The 14008-nt window shown below is 42.0% G+C and overlaps 1 protein-coding gene across 3 annotated transcripts in view; it reads right to left on the bottom strand.

Annotated features, from left to right (window-relative positions):
* The window catches only part of frmpd3 (FERM and PDZ domain containing 3), a 93079-nt gene that overhangs the window by 17899 nt on the left and 61172 nt on the right, over positions 1–14008 (bottom strand). For 2 of the 3 annotated variants that reach the window (XM_061686160.1, XM_061686161.1), the window contains 3 exons: positions 6784–6895; positions 5725–5879; positions 5516–5613 (listed from right to left, as the gene is read on the bottom strand). In XM_061686160.1, the coding sequence (XP_061542144.1) occupies positions 5516–5613; positions 5725–5879; positions 6784–6824 (294 nt within the window). In that variant the 5' untranslated portion in view covers positions 6825–6895. Of the gene's footprint in view, positions 1–2361; positions 2467–5149; positions 5196–5515; positions 5614–5724; positions 5880–6783; positions 6896–14008 lie in introns of those variants that run through there. The other variant, XM_061686162.1, reaches the window with a different exon arrangement.

Raw genomic sequence — 14008 nt, forward strand, 5'->3', positions numbered from 1 at the left:
AACAACCTTAGGAGAAATCTGTTGGGTCCAAGTGATGAGAAACTTAAAGCTCTGTCCCCTATTTATAAAGTGTAACCAAGAAAGACATGCTGTGGATTTATTTCCTTTTTTTTTTGGAAACATGGCAAGATAAGAATCATCCATGCTGTTTTCTGCACTGTTACAAAAACTCAAACTTACACTTCCCTCAATGAATTAGTGTGAATGCTGTCAATTGAGTTACAATTAATTGAGGACTATATTGCTGGGTCGTTACAACATCCAAGAAATTTGAATATCATGGAAAAATATATTTATTTCCATAATTCCATTAAAAAAGTTAAACTTTCATAGATTATAGATTCAGGGCCCACAATTTAAACAATTTCAAGTATTTATTTGTTTATTTTGACATAATTTGGGTTTCCAGCTCATAAAACCCACGAAATTAGGAATTCAAAACTTGGTTGGGAATCCCTTTCCTTTGATCACTGCCTCGATGCGCTCTGGCATTGAGGCAATCAGCCTGTGGCATTGCCTGGGAGTTATGGGAGCCCAGATTTCCTTGATGCTTGCTGTCAGTTCTTTGTTTTTGGGTCTGGTGCCCTTCATTTTCCTCTTGATAATACCCCATAGATTCTCAATGGGGTTTAGAGTGGGCTGGCCAGTCAAGCACTGTGATGGCATGGGCATCAAAACAAGGTTTTAGTGCTTCTGGTAGTATGGGCAGGGCCCAGGTCCTACTGGAAGAAGAAATCTGCATCGCCATACAGATCTTCAGCAGAAGGAATCATGAAGTCCTCTAAAACATTCTGGTACACTGTTGCGGTGACCTTGGATTTAAGAAAAGCAGAGTTTACCAACACCTTCACTGGACATTGCACCCCAAATCATGACTGACCGGATATTTCACACTGGACCTCAAGCAGCTTGGGTTCTGTTCTTCACCCGTCTTCCTCAAAACCCTTGGACCTTGCATCCCGAATGAAAGGGAAAAGAGGACCTTGGACCACTGACCAACAGTCCAGTCTTTCTTCTCCTTGGCCCAGTTGAGACGCTTCCTACAGTGGCTCAGGCTCAGAAGTGGCTTGACCCGAGGAACCCGACAGTTGTAGCCCGGATACGCCTGAATGTGGTGGTTTTTGAAACTGTGACTCCCGCCTCATTCCACTCTTTCTGGATCTCTGCTAGATTCTTGAATCTTCTCTTTTTTGATAATCCGCTGAAGCCCACGGTCATCCCTTTTGCTGAGGCATCTTCTCCTGCCACATTTGTCCTTCCACTAAACTTTCCATTGATATGCTTGGACACAGCACTCTGTGAACAGCCAGCCTCCTTAGCTATGAACGTTTGTGGCTTACCCATCCTATGGACGGTATCAATGATGGTCTTCTCGCCAGCTGTCAAGTCTGCAGTCTTCCCCATATTGAACTCAACAGAGACAATTGAACCAAACTGAAGCAATGTAATGACACCTGGGGAAGCCTGTGCAGGTGCTTTGAGTTTAAGAGATGATTAGTGTGTGACACTCAGTTTAAAACATTTATGGCCTGCAAAATTTGGGCTGATTTCTTCACAGTATTCACATTTTTTGAATTCCTGATTTTGTGGGTTTTAGGAGCTGGAAGCCCAAATTATGTAAAAATAAACAAAGAAATACTTGAAATTGTTTAAATTCTGGGCCCTGAATCTATAATCTATGAAAGTTGAACTTTTTGAATGGAAGTATGGAAATAAATAAACCTTTTCATGATATAAATTTTTTTTGGAAAGGGTTTGTATTATAGCAATCCATAAATAACACCCAAATATGACCGCTGAATACATAAGTGCTTTGAAACGAAACTAGAACAAATAAGTCCTTCAAGTAGCAGTTATAGTGCACCATCATTTTGGTATTTATGTTTAAATCTGTTGAGTGATGATGTGGTCATCAAGCACTGAACCAGCAAGGGAATAATCATAATAAGTTTTTATACACAATAGCATCAGTGTCTGATGGTTGTCTCCCAGCATTCACACTTTGACAAATGACCACCAGGACAAGTGAGGTCGAGAGTGACTTTGTGAAGTTCTGGTTGCTCATCCATCCATCCATCCATCCATCCATCTATCCATCCACCCATCCATCCATTTCTGTACCGCTTATCATCTGAGAATTTTAAACTGTCTGAAAAGCAGTTTATTCAAGGCTAAACTTCTCACCCAAAAGCTTTCTCTTTGATACACAGACATGTATGCACACACACACCCACACATTTTGTGAAGAGTGGCTTGAGAGAGGATGTTTGCAGATCAAACAAAATAAATGAGCTGTGGGAGATTGAGGAAAAGGGTAACAATAGGTGCTGGCATGCACAAGTCAGAGATGCAAAAACTTACTGAGTCTGGATCACTGATGGACACTTGCTCTGAAAAGCGCACTTTAGGTGGGTTAGTTCGTAGACGGGCCTTTTTGGCTGCACTTATGAAGGCAGATTTAGGTGACTGTGGATCAGTAAAGAGAGAAAGTACAGTTATCCTAGCCATTAAAGGGATGAGAAAGTTATAGTGAAGGTCGCAGACAAAAAGGTTTGGCAAATTGTTGCTGACATACGAAAACTACAATTCCCATCAGGGTTTAAATTTTAAACTCTTAAAACCTCTCTCATGCTGTGAGCATTTGCACTTATTCCACTTACTCACACAAATCGATACTATTGGTCATTCCCCCCTTCATGTGTTATTTTTATGTTATTTTTACACAATATTACGGTAACCAATTTAAAGTGGTGAAAATAGCTTAAGATCAATTCTATAAACGCTCTTGAACTCTACACGTCTGAGGAAACTGTCACCTATGTTGAAGGCGTGGATGTTTTTTTTAGACAATAACGAGTGAACAAAGCAGAGTTTGGAAACGCAAACAAAATGTCGTTATGTTTTAAATTATTTTTAATTTCCTGCAAAATTGTTTTTGTGGAGGTGGGGGGATTCTGCACCACAGCGACGATATATAAATATATATATATGGACTTTTTCGTCCACAGGCACATTAGAAATTACAAATATTGTAAATATTGATGTAAAACAAAATGTGATGCTTTATAGCCTTTCAGTGTCTCGTTTGGCTAAAAATCCCAAAATTTATTTTTAGCATGAGTGAAAGCTTATGTGCATTTTGATTGGCTGTAAGCTGCAATGGTGATTAAAATTTTGAATCGTGGCAAAACAAGTGGCAGACTGATTGGCCATTCATGAAAACAATTACCAAACTACGCACTGTGTGACATTTCAGGCGAGTTGGGCCGCATCGCTCGGCGTGTGACAGCCTTTAGCCTCCAGGGTGATTACTTTGAAGGTTAAAATTAGAAGTTTACATTTTGGATTTGAAATATATCTTTCGTGACAACGGTCCTGGAACTTTCCTGACACACTTCGTATTGGTCCAAATGCTTTTATTCTTGTAGCATTACAAATTATTTTCCCTGAATTCATCAATCCATCCATTTTCTTTGGCTTTGGATTTTCAGGTCGCAGTGGCAGCAGCTTAAGCAGTAATGCCCTGACTTCCCTGTCCTGGCCCATCTCTAGGGTGGATGTGCCTGAAACAGCTCACCAGAGAGACATCCAGGAGGCATTCTAACAAGATGTCCGAGCAACTGGCTCCTCTAAATGTGGAGGAGCAGCAGCTCGACTCTGAGCCCAATCTGGGATGACCAAGCTTCTCACCCTATCTCTAAGGGAGAACCCAGACATACTGCGGAGGAAACTCATTTCAGCTACTTTTATCCACATTCTTGCTCTTTCGGTCACGACCCACAACCCATGACCATAGGTGAGGGTAGGACCGTAGGTCGACCGGTAAATCGAGAGCCTATCCTTTTGGCTCAGCTCCTTCTTCACTACCACAGACTGATACATAGTCCGGATTGCTGCAGACGCTGCACTGATCTGCCTGTCGATGTCACGCTCCATTCTTCCTTCAATTGATAGTTGATACTCCTCCACTTGGGGCAGGATATCATTCCTGACCTAGAGAGGGCACTTCACCCTTTTCCAACTGAGTACCATGGTCTCAGATTTGGAGATGCTGATTCTCATCCCACCCGCTTCACACTCAGGTGAGTATCGCTCCACTGAGAGTTGGAGATGGCGGCTTGATGAAGCCAACAGAACCACATCATCTGCAGAGATGTAATATTGAGGAAACAAAACTGAGGCCACTCAAAGCCTTGGCTGCGCCTAGAAATTCTGTCCATAAAGGTTATGAACAAAATCAGTGACAAAGGGCAGCCTTGGCAGAGTCCAGCCCTCACTGGAAAAAAAATGTGACTTCCTGTCGGCAATGCAAACCCATCTGATACGGTTGTATAGGGATCAAACAGCCCATATTAGGGGGCCCGGTACCCCGTATTCCTTGGAGCACCGCCCCACAGGACACCCGAGGGACATGGTCTCTGAATTGTACTCTACATTTTCTCTTCTATAAAAGTTGGGCCTCCTCGTGTTAATGGAAGAACGCCACCAGACCCAGTAGTCGTGGCTGTGAGATTTGAACAACTAACCTCACAACTGTGAGACAGACGTGCTACGTGTCCTCTGTGCTACCTGTTTTCCTTGTATTTATGTCATATTTTATACAGAGAAGTGATGTTTGAGTTGAGTTCATCCTCAAATTTGCCATTCGAGTAATGCGACCAGTCTAGGGTGTACGTCCTAAGTAAGATGGGATATGCTCCAGCCCATCTGCAACCCTAATGAGGTTAAGCGCTACAGAAAATGGATGGATGGGTTTATGATTCTTTGTGACTATGAAAAAGCACATTCGACAGTAAGGGAGCACTGTATAGTTTCCTTTGCAGTTTACCTACAGTACGTGGTAAACCATATTTCCACATATACTGTAAATGCCACAGTTTCCTGACATACTGTACAATAGCATGACACATTCTGCTTTAAAATGCAAATACACCCATCTGCATTTTGACCTCATCATTTTATGAGCTGAAAATGTGAAGTTTATTTCGTCAATTAAATTATGGCTGGATGCTTTTAATGAATGACCTGGAGGTTTTCTGAGAGGTTTACAAGAAGATAAATTACTCTAATAACTAAGCACCTAATGTGTGGGTTTGCCCGTTAAGACATGCATGGAAAGAAATGATGAGAGCAAGCTACTTCTACGCACCTGATGAGGCTGCAGCACAGTGAGAACAATAGTGTCTTTGCAGCGTCTATGGGGAGCACAGCAGAGTGGAGTGGGTTAGGTAATGCCATGTGGAGCACAGTGTTTGGACAGCTTTGCCACTTTCTATCTGCCATTTCCTCTCTGTACTTCAGCGATGAAAGGATTGACTCAACCACCATTTTGTGTTCATGTGGTCATGTATCAATCACAGAAAGGAACATTACGTTCCTTTCAAGCCACCCTCTATTTTTTTGTTTTTTTGTTTTATCTATGCTCTTTTTTACTTTTCACTTGGCCTGACAGTTGGTCCCCTGGCCCTAAACACCCCCACCCTCCCTCCTGGGACAGTAAAGGATGCTACCTTACAAGGTCTATGACTCTCTCTCGGGGAGCGTCGCTCACCGTCTCCTCGTTAATGGCCAAGATCTGATCTCCGGGGAGGAGCTTACCAAAGGAAGGTCCGTCTGCAGATAGATGGCAGCACACAACCAACATAAAAAGTCATATACTTTAACTATATAACCGTCACTCCTTTTATTTCTCTCTTTAGTTTTCGCCCATTGGCACTGACTAACCAGCAGAGACAGAGCGTACAATGACGGGCCTTTGGCTGCCTGCAATGAAGCCGAAGCCTTGAGTAGGGTGCCGCTGGATGGTGACTTGTCTAGGTGTGGCAGGACTTAGGGTACCACTGTCCATACCATCTTGGCTCTCCTCTAACATTGCAGAGCTAAACACACATAACACATACAAAAATTAATTAGGGTAATACGACATTTTAAAGAATCTCTGCTAAATAATTTTAATGGTGTTGTCCAATCTTTACATTAGATATTCTTAAAAATGTATAGTGTTTGCTGTGAAGAATAACAAGTAGTTGTACATTGTCACAATTACAATGCTAGAAAGTACAAAGGAGTATTAAAGCCATATTGAGAAGTAAAAAAGGTATTACGAGAAAAAATGTGAAGATGTCAACATATGTTTCGTAATAATATTTCGAGAATAAAGTTATCTTATGAGCCGACACGAAGATTACATCTGAGGATCTTATTTGGATCTTGTCAAGTTGCACTTTAGTTTCACAAACAATGAAACCATCATCAATATTATCAATTTAATCCAAAGATGCAAACGCTTGTGTCGGTTCGTTAGAAAGAGCTACAGACTTAAATGATAATACTTTATTCTCATGGCATTATACTTTTTAGGTAGCATGACAACTTCGTTCTCATATATCATGGACTCAGTCAAACTCAGGCATCTTGTTTTAGTTTTCATTGGGGTCCTCCTATCAGGGGTCACCACAAAGAGTCGCTCGCATGATTTATTTGGCCTTGGGGTTAGGGCTAACTGGGGTTAGGACCAGCACTGAGGCGCTCGAGCAGCCGGGTTTTGGGGCACTGACTGGAAATCGAAACTGCGCTAGCTGCAAGAAAGGCAGCAGCCTGTATCACTACACCATCTTGTGTTAATAATCACTAAAACGGAATGAGTTTTTGCTTAGATCATTTCTTGTCATTTAAAGAAGTTCTATTGATTAGTGGGGCTTCAAGAAACCCCTACAGGCTTTACCATGCATTATGTTGTGGCTTTGCACGGATAACAATAACAACTGAAGCAAAGCTGAATACCTGTCAAATGTGTATGTGTGTCCATCCTGGACCTCGGCCATCCCCTGAGAGTAGGGAGCAGCATAGGACAGGTTTGCACTGCAAAGGCCACGCTCTTTTCAAAGTAATTCACCTGCATAATAGATGTAAGAGAACATGAAGACATTAAAAATTGCATTGCATCTCGTTCTTAAATTGAGGATTCCTCCTGTTTGTTAAATCTGCAGCTTATTGCATGATGAATACATCTAGTTAGAAAAATAAAAAAGATAAATGTGAGCATCCATCCATCCATCCATTTTCTGAGCCGCTTCTCCTCACGAGGGTCGCGGGCGTGCTGGAGCCTATCCCAGCTATCATCGGGCAGGAGGCGGGGTACACCCTGAACTGGTTGCCAGCCAATCGCAGGGCACATACAAACAAACAACATTCGCACTCACATTCACACCTACGGACAATTTAGAGTGTGAACATGTGATTTGCAAATATATCTGTTAATCAGGATGTGCAAGACTGCACGAGGTTAGAGTAAAAATGTACAGTATAGATTTTCCTTTGATATACTTGATAAAACCATCTGACACGAGACCTGCCATAAAAACAGCTTTTATCAAGGACATAAGACGAGCGAATGCAAAGAAGTATTTAACACAGACTCAACCAATATCTGTACCACTATTGTGAACCACGCATTCTCTCTTAAAGATACCTGTGTGGGAGTAAGTAAGAGCGAGATTAGTTAGACAGGTGGGAGTGTGTACGCTGGCACATGGGTTGTCTATGGCAGGAAAATGTCACAAACAAAGTGACGGAAATGAGATGGAAATATATGAACATTTTAGCATCTGACCTGGTTAGACTTGAAACCGGCTGTGACATTAAGGCTTTAAAATGGGGGGAGAACGAGAGGAGAAAAACCATGTCAAGACTGCTCAGTTATTATTATGCATGAATACAAGAGTAAATGCCACAGGCAGACAACAAACTGTCGGTAACTGTGGGCTGAGTCCTTTGGTCAATAGTTCATTGATTTAAATTCTTCTCACTTGTACTTTGTGCTCACAGTGGCTTACAAGGGATATGGCTCATCTACTATTCCATTGGTGCATGACTGATCTCTACCTTGTGTCGCATGAGAGACCATTTATCTTTGATTACTTTATTTTTAATCCCATGTACATGATGGGAAATCCATTACCCATTGTAGGATTTGTAAAAAAAAAAAAGTGTGTAATTAGATAATAAACTATTCGACATTCATCTGTCAGTATCAGAGGTGAAGAGCAATGACAAATCAGCTGGTACTGCTGCTGAAAAATTACAATTTAGTTTGACAATGATTACTGTCTCCTCATCTATTATCCATCATCTATTATCTTGTCCATAGGTACTTGACAGTCCAAGTCTACCTACATTTCTTTGCCCTTTTCTTTCTGCCCCTCTAATGACTTTTAATTGCCATCTGCTTCCCTCTCCAGGTGCTGGGAGGACACCCATCTGGCGGGTCTTCAAGGTGCCGAGGATGGCTCACTCATTAGGTGTATGTGATAAGTTAACCGCGTGTCACTCTGAACGTCAGTTGCATCCCGACTTGACTCTTGGAGAGAGAAGACCCAGGCTTCATCCATCCGTCCATTTTCTAGACCGCTTATTAGGGTCGCAGGTGAGCTGCAGCCTATTCCGGTTTACTTAGATTAAAAAGAGATACCTTGTATTAAATAATTGACATAATAGACACAATTGTTTATTAGTTATGTTTTAACTAAAGTTAGCCAATAATGTACAGTAAGGTTTTCTGATGTATTGTGGGAATGGGACAAACTGGCATCACTGTTTTTCTCATATAACAGATTCACATTCCCACGAACAACTACCACATTTTTTTTTCATCCTCCTGCTTTTTTTCTTTTGGAATGTCCTGAGTGATGAATTCACTTAATGTTGTTGTCTGTGTGTTTGACAAGAATGCTAATAAGGGGCCCCATTAGGGAGACTCCCAAATCTCGACGTGTCATTGCAGTGTCTATGGGGTTTCTAGCTTTGTCTTGATATGATATCGGCCCCCTACTAGCCACCAGCCAGCAACAGCTAGTAAGGGGCCCTATTCAGGGAGTTTCCTGACACGATGTTGTTTCAGTTTCTAAAGCAGTACCATTGTTTTGTCATTGATATGGGCCAATGCCAGTCGTCTCTTGGGGCCCCCCTTCAGCTCCTGGCCTTAGCAGATTGCCTGGGTTGCCTGCCCTGTTGCTGGATTTCTAGACGGGATACACCCTGGACTAGTCACCAATCAATGGTAGGGCAGGCAACCATAGACAACCATTAACGCTTACTTTCACACCTGTGGACATTTTAAAGTCAGTGACGGTAACATGCATGTTTTGGGGCTGTGCGAGAAAGTTGGAGTACCCAGAGGAACCCACATGGGAAGAAGAAGAAGAAGAAGAAGAAAAAGAAGAAGAAGAATAATATTTTATTGTCATGAAATTTGTACTCTGCATTTAACCCATCACAGTGAACACATACACATGTTAGTGGAACACACTGGAGCAGGGGGCAGCTGAAGCGCCCGGGGAGCATTTCGGGGTATCAGTGTATTGCTCAAGGACATCACAGCCGTGAGTCCGGGGGATGTTGGCAGATGGTCCAGTCGGGGTCTTGAACCTAGGTCCCCCCAGTGGTAGGTGATGATCTTAACCATTGCAAACTCAACACAGGAATTCCAGAGCTAAAATATTAATCCAAAACCTCAGAACAGTGAGGCAGATCTGCTAACCACTACGCTACCATGCTGCTGCTTCCAAATGATAGAACATACATACAACGCCAGTTTTACATTTCAGTATGGGACAATGGGAAACTGCCAAAAAAGGCTGCATTGAATGCATCAGTTGGAATGAGACAATAGAGGTAGAATGAGAGTCTTTCTATTGGCCACAGTGATAAGACTATTGGTGAGGAGACTAAGAGCAGCAATAAAATGGAGCGCTGCAGTGAACTGGAGACTGGAATAAAATACTAAGGCACAGAGACAGTGTAAGATAGCGTGTTTTTTGTTGTTTCTGTCTGTGTATTCTAAAATGTTACAATGTTGCAGCAAATCTGCTCCCCCAATGAGCAATCCGCAGTGGTTTACAAGGTTACAAGGTCTCATATTCTAGAAAATAGGACATGGTAGTGCAGTGTTGTCCCATATATTTGCGATTCGCTACATGCGGATTCACCTATTTCCAGAGTTTTTTTTTGGGAACCTATCTTCTGTATTGACTGAAAAAAACACCTATAGGCTATTTTTGTGCTAAGGCCAAAGACCTGTCTAATATAAAAGTATTGTTTTCATGCCATCTTGGAGAATCTTGGTGCCAAGGAACTATGTCGAAATGAGGGGCGATGGTTCATTTAGACAGGCCATCAACCTAGTGAAGAGAAAACTAGTGCTTTACTGACATCTTTTGGCATCTATAGGCAATTACAAACCTTTAGACGGTGGTGTCTCAATTACTTGCGGAGTGTCACTATTTGCGGAATGGCTCAGTCCCTGTTCCTCACAAATAGTGGTGGAAAACTGTACATGGTTTTGCCAGTGGAAATATAGCAATATCGAGTAGAGCCATGCTGAGCCAATTAAGTATGGTGCTGTGGAAAAGAGGCATAAAGTGAGGATGATGTTTTGCTCAGCATCTAGACACCAGGATATAGAGCAAGTACCTTTGTAAATATAGTTTGCTGGGGGTATTTTTACAGAAGCAGAACTTAAGGACATTGCTTTGTGACTTTGTAAACATCTCACATGCATTAAAATTCCTGACTGACTTTTGAGAAGAATTGAGAGCGCAATGAAGGTTGCCAGGGGACACTGACGCAAACACATCTACCCGGCGATAGCAGCATTGTGAAAATGCCAAGAGGGAGGACACCAAGGAACTCTGTCAAGAAATGATGCCCAAGGGCATTAGCAAATCTGCCCGTTGCTATGACTACAGCTCTCAATGTAGCTTGTCGAAGCCCGTGGGTGGATGAGAATAGCGATGTGGACCCTGCATCTTAGGGAGCGCTCGCCAGCTGCTCTGTGTTCCCACGTAGCAGCTGTGGCCAGATTTCAGCATCCTCTTGGGCGCAGAGGTCAGGGCACCTGTTACACACTCTTCCCCCTAGTGTGCCAGGCTGCAACTGCTCCCCATGGCCTCTGGGTAGGTGCAATAAATGACCCTCACTCACATTCCTTTAAGGACTGGCAGTTTTATCATCATTAGCTTGAGGGGGCATTGCATCACAAAAAACAACAGCAGTGCTGAATATGTGATCAGTGGTGACCGTGACAAAGTGACTCTGGAGGCAAAACGCACATTAATCAGTCTCTCATTTTGCGAATCCGTTAATCGATCTGTTTTACAAGGCAACAATAAAGACATTAAGTGGTACATTATACTTTATTGGATTTTATGGGGAAGTTGTTGGCTAAAAATAACATCCATCCATTCCTATAGCGCTTGACCTCATCAGGGTCATGGGTGAGCTGAAGCCTATTGCCAGAGGTGGGTAGGAACATGCTACATTTACATTTAATCACGTAACCATCCATCCATTTTCAATACTGCTTATCCCGTTCAGGGTCACGGGGCGCTGGAGCCTATGCCAGCAGACTTCGGGCGAAAGGCGGACTATACCCTGAACTGGTCGCCAGTCAGTCGCAGGGCACATACAGACACAGACAACCATTCACACTCACACCGTCACTGAGTGGGAACCGAACCCACGCTGCCTACACCATAGTCAGGCGAGTGTACCACTACACCACCAGTACCTAATCAAGTAACACTGCTGCCTAACAGCAAAATCCCCACCCACCCACGACCCACCGCCCACCAGAGATGGGTGTATGTGGTGCATTAAAACATGGGGAGTGTGTGTGATGCATTTAAAATCCAGGGGGGCAGGCAGGGCGGAGGAGCAGGGCGCACGGACCGGGAAACAGCACAGACGTGCTGAAACGACACCCACACCCTCCCGATGGTCAGTGATGACTTGCTCACAGAATCATTCACACTCGTCATTTTAATAGAAAATGTGCACCTGAATTGAAGTGATATGACATTAATCATGTCAAATTTATTAAGGTGTAATTTGTGTCATTACAAACTGTAACCAATTATGGCAACAAGATTTTCCTTGATGTTGGTGAGGACAGGGTCAAGGTCTACAGATTTAATTTCCTGATCTGGAATACATCCAGTCAGACAGTAACCTCAATTACATTGGTAGACTGAGCTGCAATGGGGGTATGCACAAACAATTCACAGTGGAGAGGCGATTGTAATTTCCCCCAGGAGTGCGCTGAATTACATAACAAATGACGCAAACTTTTCTGTAAATGTGACAAAACTGAAAAAGTATTTACTAACTTACTGGCTCATGATTGATTGATTGATTTCTTTTTTTCTGTCTTATTTTTCATAATAATAATGTATTATTCTGATTATTATTATTACTATCACGCTTTAATGTTTTTGATTATCAAGTTCAAGAACAAATGAGATACAAAGTAATTGAATATATATCAGTTTGGAAATGGTTACAGAGCCAGTTCCAAGACTGGGACTCCAGCGAACCACCAACGGTGAGGCAGACGCGTTAACCATTAGCACACTGTGCTGCACAATTTGAACTAAACAACAATAGTAACATAACGTAAATAATAACAATAATCTAGTAATGATTGAGCAAAATAAATTCTATAATATTTTAGTATTGCCACTGGCAAATAAAATACAGTACTGTGTTTGATGAGTGTCTCATCAGGCAAACTGTCTTATGACACCCGTGTTGCATATCAATGTGTTCTATCCATTCACAGAAAAGTCCTCTGCAGGCAATGACGAAATGTTGCCAACATTTTGCATCACTGAGAAAATCCCTGAATCTGCTAAAATCCTTTCAACATGATGAAAGAGGAGACACGGTGATCCCCCTGATAAAATGAGCCTTTTTGGACTAAGACAATACCTTTCACACATCAGGTCTCTTGGACCGCAACAGCGGGTATGTCACTCTGGCAAAATAATAACTATGGGCTTCAGTTTTCAATTTGCTGTAAACAAACCTTTGCGAAATGCACTTTTTTTTCACTTCTCTTTGCAAGGATTTGAGTTTTTGAGGTGATAGACTAAGAGAGGCGTTCAATAGAAACCAGCTTGTCTAATCCTCTATTCCAGGCACGGCTGCCCGGCACACATTAGCATAGATTCTGTAGGGCAGTACAACCACTTCACTCTGTTGGGAACATGACAGCTACACATACTTACATATGTGTAAGGCTATGACATCTTGGCTACTTGTAGAATAGACACACGTCTCTTTTTTCATGGGAAGTAAACATTCAAACAGGAAGATTTGTGCGGATTTGTGTTCTTCTGTGTGACTCCGTGTTTATCTGCTGGATAACCTGTTGCCAAGCATGCCTCTCTTGACTCAAACGGCCTCCCCCACAAGGCCACATGGTATTTTGTTATGAGCTGCCTGCAACCTGACTGTTTTCTCTCGTTCTTTTCGTCTTTATTTCTCTGATCCATCTTTTTCTCTCACCCCTGGTCAATCAGTTTGCCTCTGTCAAAGCAAAACTTACTGCCAAGAAGCAAATTGTGACAGTACTACAGAATTAGTCTGCGATGTAATGGGTAAATGTTTAGAGGGTTGATGAGCATCTATATCTCTCATGACATGTCAAACAAGTAAGAGTTTATTTTTCCATTTTCCGGTCGTAGTGTTGTTGTTGTGTACAAACAAGTTTCTGTATAAGATCACATTACCTGTGATCTGACAACATGCAAATGGTGAATAATTTTGTTTCCAAAGACACTCCGATTATGAGTTTGAATTTAAACAATACACTGTCATGTAAACTGTTTCGCGTTTATCAAAATGCAAATAATGGTGAGTCCATAAAAAGTTGACTTAGAGGCTTTGTAACCCAAACACAAGGAAAAGACAATCAATATCTTTGGAATATATTGTGCCAAAATAAGGTCTGGATTATGTGCTAGAAACATGTATGTGTTTTGCTTTCTGTTTTCAATTTTGTTCATCTATTAGGTGTTTTTTGTCCTGTATCAGTAGAGGATAAAAAGTTAAGAAGGATTTGAGAAAGCTAATAGGTTTTGGAGTTGATAGGAATTCTGCAGAATGGAGTTTACAAACTAGGGGAAAACACCAGCAGTGGCATACAATTTCTTTTTTCATGATTCCATTT

This window comes from Phycodurus eques, chromosome 9, assembly GCF_024500275.1.
Source record: "Phycodurus eques isolate BA_2022a chromosome 9, UOR_Pequ_1.1, whole genome shotgun sequence".
In the NCBI taxonomy this organism is placed as follows: Eukaryota; Metazoa; Chordata; class Actinopteri; order Syngnathiformes; family Syngnathidae; genus Phycodurus; species Phycodurus eques.